The sequence below is a fragment of the Anopheles coluzzii genome, chromosome 2 (assembly GCF_943734685.1).
Source record: "Anopheles coluzzii chromosome 2, AcolN3, whole genome shotgun sequence".
NCBI lineage: Eukaryota > Metazoa > Arthropoda > Insecta > Diptera > Culicidae > Anopheles > Anopheles coluzzii.
The window spans coordinates 3,470,583-3,492,681 of NC_064670.1; the positions used below are offsets into that span (position 1 = coordinate 3,470,583).

Below are 22,099 nucleotides of genomic sequence, written 5' to 3' on the forward strand. Positions count from 1 at the left end.
GCTGAATCGCGTGCAATTACTTTACAGGAAGGATGGTTCTGCTCTAATGGATCCAGTTCCCTCTCCCTCTGAGTACGTGATGATCGGGAGGCTAATGGTGCTGGTCGCTTCATTAAATTAGACTACAAATGATTCGTAACGGCGAGATGATTCACTGAAGTCGGTGTGACGATGAATCAGAGTTTCCTTGGGCTTTTCATATTGGACTTCCTGTGTCGGACTTCCGCATAGTAATCATCAATAGAGATATGGTTGAATTTGAGACCAAATTGAGTAACATTCAATTTTTAAAGGAAAATTGACTCCTTCTCTTACAAGAAATCAAACGAATCTGAATGATTACAAGAAATCAAACGATCTCTATGATTCAAATCGAGATGAAAAATGTGAATAAACCGCTCGTTCTCTCAATGCTCTCTCAATAACGAACACAAGAAAACAGTATTATACCTTCTGGTAAGCCAAAAGCAGGCATACATGCACGAAAATTCTCAACAAACGTGTTTGTGCTTAGCTAGTCGAACGATCACAGAAAAAACACGTTAAATTTCGTATCAACTCCGACAGGCGTCTGTCGGTTGCAGATACAACAAATGTAGTAGCAATATCCTGAAGTACGGGCTAACAGTTGCCGCAAAGAGCAAAACCCAACCTTATAGGGAGTTAGGCGAAAGTAAAAAAAAAAGGAGAAGCAATGCCTGGGGTTTTACATCTCCCGCACATTCGTATGTGAGAGTGTGCGAGAGAGTAAAGGAAAATTATGTTAAGCGTCGATGGGAGCACAGGATATAATAACTTGTGGCTTGTGGGAAATCGAATCCGAAATGGGATCTTCCCCACCGCACACATAGGACCAAGAACAGGAAAATAAAACCCCGCAAGTGAGTACACGAGATTATGACCGCAAATACGATTTGATCATCATCATCGCCATCATTACCAATCTTCACATCATCCAGGCGCGGACCCGTTGCAACTTTATCCTCTCCGACAGGAAGAGAAGGAGAGATATGTTACCACCACTTGGTATGCTCCTGGCAGTACTTTCTTCCTTTTACGGGCCATTTGTTGTTTTTTTTTTTTTTTTTTGCTCACACCCCCACTCGTCCAGGTACACCACAGGGCGTTGCTTTTCCCGACCTGTATGAGTGCTCTGAAGGGGGAGGTGTGGGTGTGTGAGCCGACTTCAATTATCGACGGCAGTCATAAAGCGAGCGCGAGTTTGGCGTGTTTTTCCTGCCTCGTTTCGCTATCGTGTGTACCATAATAATTTCACTTTCTTTTGTCTGGTAAGGTAAGGGAAACGAACATTTTCCTTCATCACAACCACTTTGTCCTAATACGATTGTCTTTGTTTTCGAGCCGTATTTTCTATTACGCTTTCTATCCTGTTTCCTTTGTGTTGTTTTTGTTCCTTGTCACCTTTAAAACACGTCACCTGAAATTGGGGACTAGAAGGAAGCAATCGAAGCGACAAAAAGGTTGCATTTTCCAACACGTCTAACTAGACGGAACCCTGCCGGAAAAAGGGCGTTTAGTGAAACGAGGCCACTTTTCGTCTTTGTCGTTCCTAAAATCCCATTCTCAAACGATCGAATCAGAACGTAGCCTATTTGCTTTTTTGCAAAAGAAAGTCCTTTTCAAAAGCAAAGGAATGCGCGTGTGTGTGTGTGTGTGTGTTGCACTGAGCCCGTTTTATTTTTGGCAACGTGGCATTTCCTGGTGGAGGTGTGGTAGTGGGTTTGCTAATTAAAATTCTTCCAACGTAACCACCAACTCAACGGTTCGTTCTGCATAACCTGCGCACAAAACACTAGAGATGCTATCAAAGCTCGTCGAAGGTTCAGGCACGTTGCTTCTGGCCCTACTTGGGGCAAAAAATTCACCATCAAACCGCACTAAACCTAGCTCATTCGTTTTCGTTGCACGATTTGACGTAATGCACCTACGGGAAAAGAAGCGTAAAACAGCAAGGAAACATAAATTTCCCAAACGCCCAAAACCCTTTCGGCACCCTTGCCGATACTTTTTGTTCCGTTGCGGCAGATTGCAGGAGCAGAGAAATAAATAACAAATCAATAAGATTTCCAAAAAAAAATGGAAATCATGTGGTGGAACACCAACAAAGGCATGATGCATTATAAGATATATATTTTGCATAAAACAATGCAAAATTACGAACATATAGAATAAAATAAGCGCAATAATTCTCTTGCGGAGCAATTTTAACTTTCTTTTTGAAACTATTATTCCATTTATCCATCAAATCAGCTAGATAACGAGCCAAGCCAAATTTACCACTTGGGTTGCAAACGGTTCATTTGAAATACAAAACGAGCGCACCACAGCTGACTACACCTTGGGCGTCTGTTGGTAAACAAACAAGTGAACTGTCAAATCGACTTCCGATCGCAACGAGCGAGTGTGCAGTTGCGTGAGCGATCACGAATCTTTTATTTGTGATAAAGCTGCTTTCTTCGCATAGGAACAGCAAACAATTGTGAATTTGGAATGTGTGAACACCTCATTTGGTGAAACGGAGCACGTTGACGATAAAACCGTACGTTACACGCTTGTGTGTGTGTGCGCGAAAAGGACAAAATGCCTCACGCTGATTCAACATCGCCGCGCACAGGGGGACGGGTAGAGGAGTGCGGTGGAGAACATTCGGACGAAAAGGATGAAGAAACTCCCTCGCCATCCGGATGGAAAAACGTTTCTGAAGACAGCATCGATGGCAGAAAGAATGTAAGCAGCGCCTCGAATATAAACAACAGCAGCAGCAGTAGCAGCATCTATCACAATGAAGAATCTTTTGTCGACAAAATTCGATCCAACTTTTCGTGCATGTTTTCAAAGCTGTTGCCGTTCCGTCTTTCAAAGGACGTCATTGAATCGTCGCATAATCAGCAGGAAGTGCGAAGACTATCCCGCAGCCTTGCAACGCAAACGCCAGAAGACCTGGGGCAGGTGGTTCAACATTCACAGAATGTGCCCGAGTCGAATGAGTTGAACAATAACAAAAGCCTCCCCTGTGAGATGGCCGCAAAACGGCGCCGACTGTGTGAAAGTGAAGAAAAAGCGTGCAACGTTCCCGAGCCACCGAAGACTTTGGGCCGATTCAACACGGTGCCGGCTGTTCAAAATCGTCGCCTTACCGGTTTTCTTGGTAACGCACACTATCACAAATGCATGCAACAGAAACGGCACCATGGTAATGTACACAAGCCGCTCTTCGGTAGTTCACATCTTCAATCTACCAGGGGGAGAAACGATTCCTTAGCTTCCTCCCAACGTCCATCCTTCAAACCGTCCGTTACCGCTGTGGCGAAATCGCTGACCACTGGTTATATTCCGCCAGAGTACGGAGGGTCACCGTTTTACGAAGGGTTCACCCGGTACGGTGGTGCATCTGCCGCACAAATGCTGGCCAGGTACGATCCGAATTTAACGGCAGTCACCACGCTGATAAGAAGAAAAATCCCAACAGAAAACGGAGTGGCCTCCACTTCCCGTGGCTCGACAGTTCCGTACCCTTCGCAAAGAATACTTGCGATAGTGGATAAATATGCTACGAACAGGTCGGACCGCACAGCCCATTCAAAGGCGACACTGCGTAAATCACCGTCCCCTCCAATGGTCCAATCAATGTGCGTGCAAAAGACGGAACGTTCTCAAGAGACAGTGCAGCAGCCGCAACGATCACTGCCGCCGATTGTTCCCTTGATGGAGTACACGCTCCCGGTACAGCTCGGACTCCAACCTCCGGTGCCGATCAGTCCTATAGAGCGCAAAAAACAAAGCACACCGACCGGTGGCAAGCAGACAACGAAAAGAACACGGATACATGCAAAACCGGTAAAGGAACCCGAGCTGTCCAAGGTACAGCCGGTCCAGCTCCCAAACGTACAGCTACCCCCGCTGATCAAAGGGTTGCCACAGTTTGATAACATCGTACCATTAAAAGGTCGCACACTTCCGGTGGCCGATAACGTGCATGAGTTAAAAGCAAACGAAAGTGACAAAGAGACTATCGTTCGAAAACATGATCGGAAAAAGACGCCAGGGAAAACAGAAAGTAGTACAGCCAGTACACTTCTGCGTGAAATCAATACGTTTGTATTTGCACGACCACAGGTACTCGGAAGCTGGTCACCTCAGCTGCAGGATGATTCATTTTCCGCTGCGACAATGAAGTTTAAATTTGCCGAACCAGAGCCGTTGCATGATGACCAACCGCCGGTACGATCCTTCAAGGACCTGATGGCTGATTCCGTCAACAGATGGGCATGTGAGGTTTGTATGGTACGAAACGAACCACACAAGAAAACCTGCGTCGCTTGTAACAGCTCTATGCCGATATCTAAGGAATCGAAACCGAAGGAGTCAAAATCATCGAAGGAGTCGAGATCATTGAAGGAGTCGAAACCGAGAGAATCTAAATCGAAGGAGTCGAAACCAAGAGAATCTAAATCGAAGGAGTCGAAATCAAAAGAGTTGAAGTCTAAGGAGTCGAAATCAATAGAGTTGAAATTGAAGAAGTCGGAATCAAAAGAGTTGAAATCGAAGGAATCGAAACCGAAGGAATCGAAACCGAAGGAATCGAAATCGAAGGAATTGAAACCAAAGGAGTCGAAACCTAAAGAGTCAAAACCGAAGGAGTCGCAACCCAAAGAATCAAAACCGAAAGAGTCAAAACCGAAGGAACCGAAACCGGAGGAACCGAAACCGGAGGAGTCAAAACCGAAGGAACCGAAACCGGAGGAACCGAAACCGGAGGAGCCGAAACCGGAGGAGGCGAAACAGCACCGCTGCTCGCGGAATAAAGCGAACACCAGCAAAACTACGTCCAGCGTTACCACAAATGACAGTGAACCGTCTAAGCGGTGGAAATGCACGGCCTGCAAAGTGCGTAACGAACCGACCGTATCGATCTGTGTTTCCTGTGCCAAAAAGAAGTCATCCAGCAGTAGCAGGACAGACGATCGAAAAGATCGTAGTCACAAGAAAGAAAGGTAAGATTTTAAGTCGCTCGCTGTGGACCAGAGTATGGAAGAGTAACATTTTACTTTTTCTTCCAGCAAACCACCAACTACAGAAAAAACCAAGCCGTAAATGAGCGATCAGGGGTGAAGTATTGCATTGCATGGTTGCTGAATTATGTTGAAAACGTTTCAGCAGGACCTAATTCTGATATATGATATCTCAATGTGAAATACCAAGATTTAGGACTCGAAATTCATTAAGTTTGCCAAGCTGACCGATAGACCGATCAGGATAATTTTTATATTTTATGAGAGTTTAAAGCAACTAATTTTGTTACTTGAAATGTATCCTTCGCCGAAGTACAAAAGACTTTGGGATAAGATAACCAAGCGTTTTCTTTTGATATGAACTTTTTCTTACAATCGATTTACAATGAAATGTATTCAGGGACATGAATTTAATGGAGGATTTACTACATCAACAACTCTTTAACATACAAAATTACGAACTACATAGAACTACACGAAGCATTAGGAGAAGGTAACCACGCAATTTATGTTGATATGAAATAACTATTTCTTGCAATCGATCTTGCAAATTAAGGAAATAACGCAAATGAATTGAATGAAAGATTTACTATATTTTCAACTCAAAATGTATGAATTACATGTACAACTTTCTGGGACTTTGAGTACACTAATAAAACGTTCAGAACCTTTTTGCAATATGTTTGGTCCTCCTGTAATCAATATCCCTAAAACAATATACTTTAACGCATTCTTCCCTTTCCACTAGCAGCCGCTCATTAGAAGTAGTGCGACATTCTCGAATACCAAAAAGAAAACTTATCGCAAACCTTGTGAAGCATTCGTCAATTTCAGCTTTCCACAACATTTACACTACTCCAATCGTGATGGTAGTGGTGTGTCCTTTCCTGCTTTTCGAGCGTACCGAAGAACACAAACATGGTACAAAAACCACACTGGCTAGATTGTACCAAATGGCGGGTGGTACGTCCATGTACGCTGAAGTGATCACCATTTCTATCACTTCAAGGGGTTTGGTCAGTGCTGGCCGGGACCCGGGAGGAGGGAATAGAAAACCCATGTTTCCATCGACACACACCCCACACATACAACACACAACCCCATGGCTCAACGACACGCGGAGGGAGCCGTGTTCGAGCGTGTACGAACGAGCTCACTTTTCCAGCTCCTAGCTAGCGTTAAATCATTCTGCAGTCCAGAGAACGCCCGATGGCATCTTTCTCATGTAGTTAGTTTGGCCTTTTTTTTCCTTTCAAGCACAAAATTCACTTTTCTACACGAAGCACAGAATGCTTTCGGGGTTGAGAAAGGCACACAGACCAACCACTTCACCGTTGTATGTGGCGTGTGTGTGTGCTGTGCGAAGGACGTGTTAGTGAGTAATGTAGCGAGGGCTCTTCCCGCATCGATTCTTCACTGTGGCACTCGATGTTTGATACCGATGGCTTGCGGAATGTTTCAACATGCTGTCCTTTGCTGCAGATGTTTCGTGGTGAAAGGGTAAAAGTCCCACACGGAAAAAGCTACCGCTTTAAGCAGAGCCAATGTTTCACCAACAGCTACACTACATAGAGCAGGAACTCGGACACCGACTACACTTCGTCTTGTACACGTCCGACGAAAGCGACGAACGAATCGAATCTAAATGATGATGGATGAGTATTTGAACACCAGAGCAGGACGACACAAACTTTGTTCGAAAACTATAGAACAAAACAAAGTTACGCTCTGCTACCTCATACAACGAGATACTACTGCGCAGGTGAGAAACAAGCAACTTTGAATTCTGCTACTGCTGGTGCTGCAGAGACCGTAATCAAATTTATACTCTCCTATTCCTTGTCTCGTGTCTACAAACAGAATCAAATTTCATGTCTCTAAGAAGAAGCATTCCGGTCGTCACCGAGCACAATTACACATACAACACACACACAGTTTCTACCACAAATCTCTCTTAACTTTTGCTGCATCGCTATGTATAATTTGATTAGACCTCACTTCCCTCCGCAATATACCAACGACGTAGTACAGTAGTTGAAGTCGTGGATAGTTTTAACCTTCCACGAAAAGGTAGAGAGAAAGAGAGAGAGCCCAAAGACCCTACAGATAAAATATATCGCAAAGATATAGCCAAAAAACCCCAAATGAAACATGATGGTGGATCCACACGCTACGAAAGTGAGCTGATGTGTAAGGAGAGGATTGTATTTCCAAAACGGCAAACTCGTTGGATCCGATTGCCCGCAGGGTACACCACCCTATGCTGAACCCAACCCTGTCGCTATTCTAACCGGCAAATATGAGAGCCTTCGCCAACAAAAAAAGGAATAGCAATGCTGTACGAGCTCTGCCCCAAAGGCTTCAACAAAAGGATGGTGGTGACCGTTTTGGGTACCACGATAGAAATCCTGGCAAATCCTCATCATCGATAAACGGTAAGCCGGTCGACGAGGGGTTGCTGCCAAACGGGACTGGACGACATGCTTTCTGCGGCCCAAAAAGCCTCCAGAAATAAAAGAAGGGATTCCACACACTACAGGCTACCACCACCATCAACCTTCACCACACGCACCATTGGGAGGGTTCATATAACCATGAAAAATGGAGGCGATTATTATGTTCCATTGGCCTCAAAAAACCCGTTCCTGCTAACAGTAGAGAAGGGTTTGATCGACACACACACACTCACGGAAAAAAAGGATTCAAATAAACCGCTGCCTTGCCTTGGAGACCAGGGCTTATCGAGAGGGATAGCGTTTCCATCACTCCCGATGGTTGCGATCGTTTCGAAATGTACACTGAATTTATAAAAATGATTATCTAGATCCTAAACAAAAAAACTGTTTCTGATACGTCGAAAAGGGCCCGATATTTGGACTGCAAAATTATATACTGCAACAATTTATTCGTGCAGATTGGTAAGTGTTTCTCGCAGAAAAAAAAACAAGCGTGACGTTGCGCTGGTGGTTTGCTTCGGTAATTCCCAATCAATATGCGGTTCTATCTCGACATTCTATGCTTCAGTTTCAAAGAAAGGATCCATTCCAGCAATTTAGCCGCATCAAGATAACATTTATAGCTCTCTCCCACTCTCGCTCTCACTTTTCTATTGTTGTAACGAAACTCCCGCATCAGACGGCAAAATGCTTTTGAAGAGCCGGCACCATTAGAAGTACCCCCGTTTGTCCCGATCTGAGGTAATAGAAAACGAATGTTGCCATTGCAAACCGATTCCAGTGTGCTGTAGTATCCCTTCTTCTTTGGTACAACCGGCTCCCTGGAAAATAAACGACCGATCATTAATTGGCACCAGATGCAGCGAGCGGTGTTGCAATGAAGAACAAATGCCATTAGAATGCAAAATTAATTTTGGTTTCAAGCAAAGGGGGACCGTTCTAGGAGTGTTCTAAGTTCCATTTCGAGTGTGGCAGAAACGCTAGCAGCTAAAAAATACGATGGAAAGATTGAGAGATTTAAAGCAATTCAACGTTATCAACATCTGCTGTGAGATGTTTGAGAGTTTCAGTTTAGTAGTTTAAGGCAACTCGTCAAACAAAAACGATTTCAATTGATTTTATTTAACTTTGTGCACTTTTAGATAATCGACGAGCATTCCCAACATTTCTCATCGAACTTTACCTTGAGGGCATGCTGCTCAACCTCAGATGAACTTGAAACGAACTTCCCAAGAACAACAATGCTTTCTGCACCGTCAATGAACTGCCGAGTACAAGAAGAATGATTCAAATTGGAACTTCCTGCAGCAACGGTTGGCCCCCCATCAAAGCACACACAAATCACCAATTTAACTTCAACCACTCAAACCCAGCCATCGGTATTGTTTCTTCTCCACAGGAAGGAGCCGGTTCTGCTGGGCTACCAATTACTACCGAGACCAACCGACGATTTCATCCTCGCGCAAACAATAAAATGGAAACAATGCTCAGGCAGGGAGGTTAACGACAAGAAAAACCACTGAACCATTCCAGGACCGCAGCGCAGCGCCTCGCGAAACGCAGACCTTCTACTCGCGCGCGCGAGGTGGAGTTCAAGGTGATATAATTGTTGGCGCGTTATGCCTTTACGTTCGCGGACGTACACACGCACTTGTTGGCCTCACGGTAGATGATGACGAGAAGGTGACGCGCCTAGGACTCGCTCGGGTTTCTCTCCCCTCCCGTGTGGCGCACGTTTTTGCATGCTTGCCGGTTGCGGTCGGTGAAAGAGTTGAACCGTATCGATCTGATTACTCTCGGACATGAACTTTTTTCCCTTCCGTTTCGGTTCGCTGGCCTTGAAACACATCACGCGTCAAGGAATCGGCGATTATCGAACAGAATTCGCTCGACTAAATCAAGTGTTCACGCAAAGACGCTCGTAATCGTTGGACTCGGCCCCGGCGATTGCTGGCTGTATGGGACGAAGGTATGTGCGTTAACCGATTATTATCACGTCGCGCCTCGAGAGAGGACATTTCAGGCACGACTGCACGTGCCTGCCCCCATTATTGGTCGCTTGGTGCCAAATCGGACCGGTTGACCAGACGTGTATATGAATGTCACGAAGTTGCACGTAAGCTAGTATAGGGGTTATTATCAACGATCTGTTTTTGTGGTGCCTCAGGAGCATGCAGCAACAACTTGCACAACATACTTTGGGAGGGTCTTCATTATTTTGAATCAAAGCAAAGAAGCTATCATCACTATCGGGAGCTATAGCATCGAACAAAACCGACTACATCCAACGTGTAACGCTGTGAGGTGGAACGTCTCTACCACTCTTCCATTTTTAATCCCAACCTTAATGTCCGTTCTACAATATGCTATGCTTCTGTCTGCGGTTAGCCAGGCCATGTCATTGAACCTACCCTAAATTAACCTCAAACCACCATGCTACATCTTTTCATGCAACAAGCAACCACCAAACCCCAAAGACAATCGGTTACTGAACTTCGCATGCGAAATGCCATCGACTTGCTGTGTTCCTCCCCCCCTCCAGCTTGGCATACTCCGGATTGCCTGCAGGATCGATCGACACCGAAAAGTTAACAGTGAATGTCAAGTAGAAATAGCGATTGTGCAAAGACGACGCTCGTGAGAATGTGCAGCAAAGAAAAACTGTTTCGCCAAGTACATTCTTTTTTTTTTATTTTAGGTGCTTGAAATTTACAATAACCATTCTTCGGCATCTCCAGCTGCCTCCTCTCGACAAGTTTACCGAAAAAGGTACCACCGGAGCGAAGTGAAACGTAAAGTTTCGTGCCATTGTCGAGAGGTGTATGGAAGCACAACCCCATCCGGCCCGGCAGTTGCTCTCCGATGAATTGAATGATTGGAACGGTTGGAGGAAGCCGGGTAAGAACGGACAGTTTGCCGTGAAACTTTAGCTGCGCGGCAACTCCGGGATAATGCTTCCGAAAACCCAGAACCGAAACCTGAGAACTCATGCTGAGTTGGACCGAAGCGGACAGAGGGAGCATGGAAAAGAAAATACCTTCAAAAGGTTCCAGCGGCGGCTGATAAGAAGCCCTACCAGAACTTCGAATACCGGAAAGTGTACGAGAGCAACGCACTCTGAAGGGGACACCCGGGATGTTTTACACTTCTCATTCTTCCTCACTTCCAATATATTCCACGGAATCCAACGGAAGGCTTCAGTCGAGCTGAGAGGTTTATGCAGCCTATGCTTCCCGTGGTGTGCATTATGCGCTCCAGAGGCCCCTAAAACAAGGGGCTGAAACAATAAATGGTCGACGAATAGCAAGCAAAACCATATAAATCCTCCCTATATGTGTAGTTGTTAAGGAGCACTTTGTCAGCGTCAGCCGCGCTGAACACAGCTTTATAAGGCTGCATTAGAGGAAGAGAAAGAAAGACCAATCCGGAGCAAATCCCTCACCCCACACATCATCTTCGTAGTGGGTGAATAAAATATTCAACAGCTTCAGACACCATCTGTTTCTCGGCACCGAGAGAGAGAAGGTGGCCACCACAGCCAGCCAGCCAGCCACCAAATTGATTGTTTGCCCAGGCTAAAATACCAATCAGACACGAAAAAGCTGAGAAACGGCCACTCCGTTTTCCCACGGGGACACGGGGACTTGTGGCCGGAGGAAAAATAATTTCCCCCGGGATCAGGAGCTAGATAGGATTTAATTTCTCAAACTGAACCACTCAGTCCCGCCGCCCGCCGCACGAATAGAGCCGGATGACGTGATGGTGCGCACGGTTCGGACCAGATGTTTCCTTCGCAACCCGGGACAAAACAACTCCACAGCGGTGCAGCGCGCGCAACAACAAATCTTCCCCACTCCAGGGAGGGCATCTTGTCGGGGCGTGAAAAAATGAAAGCATCAAGGAGAACGACCAAAGCAGCACCAACTGCATCCGTGACATCATCAGGCAGAATGCAGCAAACGCAAGAAACCCAATACAAATGCGATTCGGAAAATAAAGAAACACCGAGCAAAAGGGTGCCTTTAAACTTTGCTCTCGGCCACGCTTGCCCGTGAATCTCAAAACCCGCCGTTTGGCACGGCGCTGCTCGGCGGCACACAAATGGCACGACACGGGTGGCCCCCGTGGCGCGATGAGGTGTCACTCAACTCACACGGCGACTTTTTATGCACAGTTGTATCGTCAGCCGAAAAGAAAAACCATCCACTGGGGGAAGAAACGCAGACGCTTTTGAAACATTTGAACGCTCGCTGCTGTCTGAAAGCTTATTCGATTATGTTTCGGTTGCTTTACCTCATAGCGACGAAAGCGACATGACTAATCAAAGTTGGAATGCTTTTTGTCTACAAAACCGAGAACCGAGAAAGAAAACACATGCCTTGCACAAATGTCTTCACATTCGGTGACAGACTTTTCTTATCGTCGCTTTAAAACTAGCATTCAGCCAATCGTGAGACGCGCTATGCCAGACATGCAGAAGCAGCAGAAAGTTAAACTAGTCCATCATCAAGGACGCGCTGCTGTGGCCGCTTTATGCTTTCACTGCATGCATGCTGCAGTAACACAACCAGCAGCCGCGAGACAAGAAGTAAAATGTCATGAATAATTAATGACACGCGCTCGGGGTCCGGGACGATGGCGGACCTGTGCCTGTGTGGGACTGCAACTCCCCCCATCTACGTCGGGGGGGGGGGGGCAAAGTTCGCGACCAACTTTTGCTTCTTTTATTGCGCCCATCACTGCTTATATCACGCGGATTTTGTGGGTTTTATTTCCGGTGCCTATCAACACAGAGAGAAAGAGAAGATAAAACCGGGGAAGCCTTCTACTGCATTGCCGCATAGAAGACCTGGAACCGTCGGCGTGGTTCGCGTTTTGGTAAAATTTGGACCGTAGGACTTTTGATAGTTTTGCCATCAAAGCCTAATGGACAGAAGGGGGGACTGTCTTTTGCCCTTTACCAGTGCAAGATCCTTTTTCCCCCAAAAAGTCCGTCAGTCCGTCACTTGGTGCGCGTTTTTCTCTTCTTATCGGGACGGCTGAAACACGTCCCCAAGAGCAGTGGAACTTCATGAACTGGAACGAGATAGCTTCGGTCCGGAAATAGACACAGCTCGAAGAACGATGGTCTGGGTTATGTGCGAGTTTTACAACCTTTACATGTTACAATTTTTGCAGACTTTGCAAATCTGAGGCACAAGTTTCACCTGAAAAAAATCTGGGCTAATCACAGCACTTGCCAGACCTTTTTGCATTTGCTTTCCGCCGCAACGGCCGCACTCTTGTTTCAACCAGAAATTCCGGCTCGAAAACTGCAGCCAGAAAGTGCTCTCGATCGTGAAGAATTTCCGGTTCAACCCGCGGGATCAAACCTGCAAGAGGAAAAGCCTTACACATTCGTGCCGAGAGCCGGTTATTGCTCGCCTTTTTTTGGTCCTCTCCCGGTCTCTCTCGGTCGATCTCCTTTTTGTGTTACTTGCTCCACGATCAGGAAGTGTAGGTCACAAAAAATCAGCCACCACCATCATGTGTAATGGAAACCCAAACCAGTGAGCGCACAAACACACATAGACCAGCAAATACAGAGGCACAAGTATCTGCCAAGGGTCATGGAAGGGCACTGGAAGGTAACGAAAACACCTCAAATACGTGCTTCTGCCTGAGCCAACTGTTTGCTGGCATCGACCCAGAGTTTTTTTGTTGTGTGCTCCCGAATCCCACCCTGCACGGTTCAGTGGCTGTCTCAAACCTGCCCTAAGCCGCTAAAACGAACAGAAGGCATACGAGCAGCAGCTTCACCATTCCGTTTTTGTTCACATTTTCTCCTACGGATTTATGTTTTCTTTTTTGGCGTACACAACTTTCATCGAATGTGCACATTCGAGCGGTGTTGGAGGTGCTGGTGGTGGTGGTGCATCGGCCGCCAGCTGGCTCAGAACTTGGTTGAGTTCAACTCGCCGCGGACGTGATGAATGCTGTGCAGCTGGAGATGAAACGAACCTTCTCTCCTGGATGATGCACCTGGATAAGATGGGAATGAAATAAAGCGCCTCTTTTCATGGCTTTTTGAATCGTTTCCGTTCTGTTAGGATCGATTGCTTTGTTTGCAGCACGTACTGAAGAAACTCAACATTCCTAAACTGTGATCCATCTCTCGTTCTCTCTCTCCCGGTTAGCGTTAAGTTCTTTGTTCGGGTTTTGGATTTTCGTTTCGGCTGTCAAGAAGATTTTCTTCTGACGGCAGAGCACAAATATGCACTTATGTATATGGCAGCTCAGGTAGAGAGGAAGTTTCTTGCAACTATTCTGATTTAACGTGGTGTGTTGAATAGAAAGGATGGTCAATAAAACATGATGTTTGCTTCTTGAAATATTAACGAATCGTACTCATTAGTAGAAACTAAGCATTATTCACACAAGAACGTTAAAATACACATAACAACTCATTCTTTCGGCATCGTTTCAGCCAACAAACCTTCTGCTCACATCGCCTTGTCCTCTAAAATGAGTCATCACTGTCGGTTCTTTTATGTCGGCAAGATCGGAAAAGAATAAACGCTTCCGTTTAGAAGAGCAATCAGCTCTGCAAGCATTCCCCATTCCCCACGGGCGTCGCGGGGCGATTGTGTGTACCGGGGATTTCTTGCTGAAATTTAATTTCAGCATTTTCTGCTTCGCTTTCGCCCGACCGAGTCGATGGAAAAAATAATCCCCAGCTCAAATAAGAAAAGAAACCTGCAAACAAAAATGCTGAAAAACAGCCCAAATGTATACAGGGTAAAAAACCCAACGCAACCCAAAGCGAACCAAAAACCGGTGGAACCAAATGAAAATGAGCTGGAAAGGTTCAATGATGGAACGCGTCTGTGTGAGTGTGTGTTTCAAGGCGATCGTCTGGAAGGCTAAAACATCACGCCGAGAAGCGTACCACTTTACCCAACAACGCCAGCAGCAGCAGCATTGCGATGCTCAAGGAGACGATTATAACGAAAATGATGATGATGATGATGAGATAGGGGGCCTCAGCGGCACACTGATGCGGGCTGGCGCTCTCAATGCAAGCGATTGCACGGTTGGAAAGCTGCCAGCCACAAACATAATCTTCAAGCCCGCATAAAGCACGTAATAGGCGAGCGAACGCATCAACCGACTACTATCCATCCAACCCGCCAACCACCTACACACCAACCGGGCCATCAGGGTTCAGCAAACTTCCCGTAAGGCAACGTAACAGAGGGAGACGATCGCAGAATAAGCAGCAGCAGGGAAATGAGAGTCGTGGGATTGCTTTTGCTTTTCGTTCGAAAGTGAGATGTTGCCTGTGCAATCTAAATGGAGTTGTGGATGCACAGCTTTTTATTTGTACTTAAAGAGTAAAGAGAGAGAGAGTATTCTGAAGGACTACACTATTCTACCTTCTAGAACAACTCTGGCAAAATGAATTCAAAATTACACGGTATCAACTGTACTGCACTGTATCACTGTTTTTCAATACATTTCCATACGTTCAAAGACAACACCATCTGTCCTGTGGTATCTATACATCATAGATCATACAAATCATCATATCATTACATATCTGAACCCAGATAAGAACCGTACCATACATTAATGGATCAGCAAGCAGAAGCATAATTGTGTTGACACAGTATATGACAGACTGTAGACCAATAACACACTATGCGTCATTTCGAAACTAACATATTGCAGTTTTTTCCACAAACAATGTCGTGAAAAATCATCAAGCTTTGTCTACAATATGTCAAACAGTGTTTTTGCATTGTTTCGTTCGCTTCATGCCTGCAGATGAGCAATATGAAAAAGGGGTTACAGTAGAACGTCCACCAATATCTATTGCAAAAATTCCTGACTATTTCACCATTTAATTGCTGTGGCCTCCTCAACGCCAATGCTAACGAAACACAAAGTACACACACATGTAGACAGACTGCAACATTCGCACATTTTAACCGCAACATATGTGTGATGCGTTTTTTTCTTCCCATGCGCAATTGTTTTCGGTGGCAAAACACATACACCGCGCGCGAGTGCCGTTGTTGAGCGGTTCACACATAAAGCAGCCAGGGACTCGCAACACTCCACCGGAGAGGGCCTTGTGTCTCGGCAACAACGGGGACACGGTGGAGAAGTGTGTGGTGAGTAAATGATTGAAGGTTCCTTCCAATTCGCCAGGTACCACACACACACACACACTAAATTGCTGAAGGCCTGTCTGTCTGTCTGGCTCGTCTGGCTAACAGTGCCCATCAGCCGATGGCGGCTACCTTCCGTCCATCTGCCTTTTGCTTCACGTGTTTCCAGGCGAATTAAGCGACGAGTAGCAGCAGAACGCGATGCCGGCGGAAGGTTAAATCTACCAGTACGCTGTCATCGAATCAATCCGGCACCAAGCAAACTGTTTTATGATTTGTCCTCCTTGCCTATTCTGGCAAATTGTCATTGCTTTCCATTACTGCTGGCACGTTGCGCTGGAGACACGCTGTGTGTAGCGGAGCTAGCGAGACACCGAAGAGGAAACAGCAATTTACAACGACAATCAACAGCCAAAAAAACTGCTCCTCACCGCAATCAAAATCATGGACTACAAGGTTTGTGCCTTTAGTTCCTTCTGTGTCTTTTTTCACGACTCCATGAAACAGGATAGCGTAAGGACAACGACGAAGTGACACGCGGCGGCTTAAGCGATCTTCATCCGCGTACCGTGACAGTGACATCAGTCGCGTCGAGATCACTTTTGGAAGGTGCAGGTCGTCCCAGGAACGGACACTGTCGGCTGTCCGTGACCGGACGGTCAATCAAAATTATGGCCATTGCCAAAAGAATCAAGTAGACCCAGAGACACACACACATATATACAAACTGACCCAACACCAATGACGACCGTGTGAAGTTGCGTTAGGCAAACAATATAAAAAGAATGCCGATTAAAAGCCAAGGTTAAGTCAGGGTTGAGACGTTGCTGAGAAGGGTCGCGAGAAGCGGTAGCGAGGGTCATCTATCATTCTGACTTTGTGTATAAAGAAGTTAGAAAAAAATGAGGGTTATTAAGTAAAAAAACAACTATTTCCTCGTGTGACGTTTCAATGTCGTCGAAGGCAATTTTTACGAGGAGTATTGTTAACAACTCCGCCAAAAGACATACTTGTATCAATGCAATACGTATGGCAAAATCGTACTACGTCATTCAATCCGGCTCGAAGGACCAAAATACAGGTTTGCGCTTTCGATTGGACGAATCCGTGCGAATAGAGGTGTGTGTTTTACGTTCGTACGAAATCAAATAAGGCTCACCACTCAAACGTGAGCATGGTTATGCATTATGATATGGTTTGAGACTAGTTTTCGAACCCGAGTCTACTATTTCCGTTACCACCGGTTACCAACCGGTTCGCAACGGAGCGGTTTTACGGCGCGAGCTTGAACGCGCACAGACATTGCGATAAAGCCACGTGTGTGTTCGTCCAGTCACTGTACTCCACCTCCCCCTTTGGCTTCTTGCCACGGCCACGGCGCTCTGCTGCGCGTTCAGCGAAACCTTTTCCCCTTCCTTGTTGGGGGGGGACGGAGGGTCGCCGTCGCACCGTTCCAAAGGTTGTTTAAAATTCACGGTTACACATTTACAGCACGAGAAGCCTTCCACTAGCCGACGACAATGACGGCCCCATTCGCGCTCCCCACCCGTGTTTGTGTTGCAACTACAGGGTGGGAGACGACCCAACTTTATGCCTGGTAGACGTTTGTGTGTATGTGTGTGTGTGTGTGTGTGTGCGTGTGTTATTCAAAGCGCGTTTGTACTTCGATCACGTTTTGCTGCGCTTCCTCCGTCCGTTACATGCAAATGCAAATGTTGGCTCGTCGGACCTGCAAGCGGTGGATTGTTGCCCCCTTACGGCACGGGGAAGGTTTCTGTCAACACCCAGCCAAGCCAAGCCAGCCAAAGTCAATATGGATGGCTGCAGTGTTTCTTTTTTTTTCGTTTTCGCGCTCGCGATGCAAAGCTAGCGAAACAAATTTGGTTCTCTTTTAATGCTAATTTCCCAAGCCATCCGAAGGCTTTGTAGGGCGTGTTATGAGAAGCCTTTTGCTTACGTCATTTTGGTTCAATTTCGCGTGAATCATCGCAAAGCGTTTTAATTTATGCGAAAACTCCGGCTCCCTTCGCGGTCACACGCAACAAGAAATCCTAAAAGCAGCCCGAACCGTGCAAGACTACCTTCGAGGCGTGACTCATTCGATCGCCATGCGTTGAAGTCAAATGCTCCAAACAAGTCGAAGCAAAAGTTGCTTGAGTAATGATGATTAGTGATGGTTCGACGTCGTCAAATCTTACCTTAGTAGGCAATCAAACGATAAATCCAATGCACTTCGCATACCACAAACGCCTCTTAATCCCCGAGATGAATTCTAGAAGTTAGCCAAACTAATCCTTTACATCTTCCGCAACCGAGCAGAGTCAAGAGTGCAGATCTATAAAGTGATCCAGATTATAGCTCATCCATGCATACTAATGGTTGACACGATGAGTTCTTGAGCTGCAAGTGCAATACAATACCTCGAAACCTGCCAATAACAACCCATAAACTCATAAGTACGATCTAAAAGTCCGCCTGATTGCTCCTTCGATCACTCCAAGCGCGGAAATTCAGGATCAAGAGATAAACTAACCACCCAACCGATTTGCAAGAAGAACAACCTTTTATTTCTTTAGAGATACAAATTGAATCCTCCTTTAAAGCACTTCCTGAAGCCTGCCAGAAGTAAAAGTAGCTATAGAACGTGTTCATCATTGGTGTTGCTGCCCGTTTCTGCGAGGTAATTCGTGTAGTATGTCGGTATGCCCATAAAAGGCTAACGTTTAACGACCATCTCGGGTGTCATTCGATGGTCAGAGCCTGCAGCACAAGCACCTATGTTGCGGTGCACGCTGGTTTATGGCTAACAACGTCGGATTAATATCTACCAAAGAAGATATCTTCGGAAGATACAAGCTAAAGAGGCCCAAGAGGTCCAAATGATCCATATAACAGCGAAAACAACAAAATCTTTGGAAGCATACGTACTTCCTGAAACATTCTTGAATTCTTGCTATGATCTGACCCAGCAATATTTACTGGTTTAAAGAGCAAAAGCAATTCTACACCAAACAAGATGTGTTTTTTGCTCGTCACCACCAATCATGCGCTTCTTTATTGGCAGTTGGACCACGACCATGGTTGCCCCCTTCAATGCCATTGCTATTATGTCCCATTGCCCCCTGTAGCAACAGAAGGTTAAATGATGCTCTCCTGGGACGACTCATCTGACACTCTTCCCCCGGAGCTTCGAAACCTAAACTTCGAACATTGTATCAATTCAATTATAAATAGAAAATGAACACCTCAAAAACTCATCACAAGCTGTCCCGTGCGTGTGAGATCACGTAGCTCGACGTTGTGGCTCGATCGCGCGCAAAACATGCGGAATCGATTGCCGAGAATGGCACACGATCAAATGTAGCAAATAGAAAACTTCCTTCCTCACTCTCAATTCACATTCAGCAAAAGTTGTCTCAACCGGGTGAGACCGGTAGAGCTTGGAAAACTCGAAACCATGCACAAACACACTCATAGAAAGTGCTTTGATCTACTAATGAAAGCTAAAGTCGAAGGCTATTAGAACCGTATGGCGATGACGCCAATGAAAATAAATGTCCAAACACAAATTAAAACCGATATCTGTTTGCAACAGCACCATCAACCGGTTTTCATACTTCACCTACTGTCAAGTCTGCATACAGAACAGACACAGAGAGCGCTACATACAGTGCTCTAAGCTGGCTTCCAAGCAAACAGGAATTTGTTTCTGCCGTGGCTAAAACTAATCGTAAACTTTTCCTACACGGGAAATGGGAAATCCGATACAATCTTCTAGGTGTGCCCGTTTCGGGCGGGAAAAAAAAACTTTTATTTTTGTGTGCTCGCGTTCTATTGCGTGCTGCTTGCACGAACGGCGGACCAGCAGCTAGATTGCAACATAAAGACAAAGTTCCGCTTTGCCACTATGACCGACGACCCCCGCGTGCGTGCGGCTACGGGTGGTTTTCACGTTGAGCGGCACACCAGCACAGCACAACATCGGAGGGTAAAGGCACATCAAAATCCTTTTTCAAAACGAGACAGGAACGCAAACGTTTTGCGTATGTGTGTGTGTGTGAGCGTGGACCGGGAACATGCGCGTTCGGTATTCCCGGTGAACGAACACAACGAATCCCGATGGAGAGAGTATGGCGAGATGGTAAGGTTAGATTTTCTCCACTGGTTTCTCATGGGGATATTCTATATAGCACGGTGGTTTGGTGGTATGTTGGACAAGGGAAACCCGTATCCGATGGAAATTGTCAGATTGTTCATCGCACTGCAATGGTTTCGGCACAAGCTGACTATAGAACGTTTGCGTCGTTCATTTCATTAGAAAAACATACCAAGTGTGCTAGTGCTAAAATAGTTTTTTACAATATGTTCCTTTCGAAAGAACGGCTTCTTTTGTCCAGTTCTATGTGCTAAATCATGTTCTATGTTGCACTATGATAAGTCTACTTTCAGCAACCAATATCAAGATCGACCCAGAGCTCTAGAACCACAAGTTTCATTTTCAAATAACATTTCCTCGTGTTAGAACACAACTTTAACTGTGGCGAGAAGTGACCAGAACATAAAACTCGAATAAGTTTATCATCATTCAGGGAAAGGACGGTTAATACGACTGATTTTAGAAGTGAACGTATGTAAGCTCATCCCCACTAGTAATACACGTGAAGAAGTTCAAAATCAACTCACTGCCACTCAGCGTAATCAAAGCTGTTTGTTGTTGGTAGTTGTGTGATGTACAGCTGACGGACGTGCTGTGAAGCTCTCCAACACGTCTCTGTGTACAAACAAACAAAGCAACCGCAGCACCACCACCACTACCAGCAGTTGTTTTAACACCGATTGCACAAGCATGCCAGCAACACTTTCAATCGAAATCATTACTGTTAAGTGGCCCAGGCTTGTCGGATTCGTAACGCGACGCTATTCACTAAAAGTTTTGAGCCCTTACAAGTACCAACCGTCGTACGGCTGCGGTGCCCGGAAAACCGAAAGCCCACCGAAACATTCCAACGACAAAAGACAACCGGGAAACCGGGGAGCTCGTAGATGAAAAGCTGACAAGGGCCTAGAATAATGGCTTCAGCGCCACTCGCAGGAGGGATTTTCACGTGAGGGCTTTTGTTTCGTCAGCTATCTTTTGCCAGGATTTTCTATTCCTCCCCAAAGAGACACATCAACCATCCTACACAACATACCCAACATGTTTTGGGGGGTTCATTTTCGCTTTCAATCTCAAAACGCACAAAGAAAAAAGCTCACTGTTAGGGGAGAGGGGGGGGGGGGGGGGGGGAGAGAAGAAGACGGCCGGGAAAAAATCGGAGAAGCTGCCCCATTAGACCGATGGAGTAATCAAGTAAGGCTTTGGCCGGCTTAGCTGCCCTTGCCAAGAGGGGTGGGTGCAGTGAAGGTGGGAAGCGTGACGGGGACCGGAAAAAAAACGTTAGACGGAAAATGCAAACTCTCACTCATTCTTCGTGCTTCATCATTTCGGTTTGTTGCCCTTTCGTTTTCCTCTCCGTCCTCTATTTCCTCATGCCATCACCCTCATTATTCCTTTTTTTTTGCTTTTCGCTTCCACCGGTAATCGAGCAGTTTTTGTTTCGATTTTCTTTTTGTGCTTTTATGCTACAGCAGCTACTCCCTCTTGCCTCTCCGCAATTCGCAGCAACTCCTCGTCTATAAGGGAAAGAAACAATGAAGAAACACACACACACATTTGAGACGAATCGCTGGGGGGGAAGGTGGTTTAATCATCAATGTCGTCATCGCTTCATGCGCGTACTTCGTAAAAGTGAAACAAATGGAGCACTAAAGGGGGAGGGCAGACGGAGGGAGAGCAGCATGAAATGCCCCCAAAAGCAGAACAGAAAAGCGAAACAAAGAAAACTCGCACTATCCAGCGGGAGACACGCAAGCACACAGGCTGACACACAACAGATACGGACACGCTCACACGCCGAAGGAATGTCCGTCCGTTTTCTGTTTTTGTTACACGATATCTCACACGCGGTTGCCCTTTTTTTCGCCCCCTCCCCTCTCCTCAAGCGTCACTCTCGTCACTGTATCGTCAAGACCGGACTCATTTTACTTTCGCGTGACGACGGTGTGTGGTGTGGCACAAATTTGTACTCCTTTTTTGTTACTGCAGCATACTTTTTTTTTGTCTTTTATGTTTGCGAATTTCAGAGCCCTGGAAGGAGGAAGAGACAGAAAAAAACGTACACACACAATGGCCAAACACACAATGGTTGCTTTGTTACCGTGCCACCCGGTGTTTCATTTTGGATCTCTGTCATTTAGACCTTAACACACACACACACATCGGGATAATCTTTATGTACAACGCAGTTGGTTTTTTTTCCTTTAATCTACCAACTAACGTAATGAGTGTTTTATGATTTATGCTAAAAAAATCCACCCATTAATAAACACTATAGCAGTGAAAAATATTCCAAAATTA

At 45.8% G+C, this 22,099-nt stretch overlaps 2 protein-coding genes across 7 annotated transcripts in view; one reads left to right on the top strand and one right to left on the bottom strand.

Annotated features, from left to right (window-relative positions):
• LOC120950429 (putative uncharacterized protein DDB_G0291608) overlaps nt 1–22,099 on the bottom strand; it is a 57,209-nt gene that overhangs the window by 33,077 nt on the left and 2,033 nt on the right. The gene's annotated exons all lie outside the window — the stretch shown is intronic.
• LOC120950430 (proteoglycan 4-like) lies at nt 2,308–5,704 on the top strand. Its single transcript, XM_040368440.2, has 2 exons — nt 2,308–5,015; nt 5,082–5,704. The coding sequence occupies exons 1-2, from the start codon at nt 2,602–2,604 to the stop codon at nt 5,113–5,115; spliced, it is 2,448 nt and encodes an 815-aa protein (XP_040224374.2). The 5' UTR covers nt 2,308–2,601; the 3' UTR covers nt 5,116–5,704.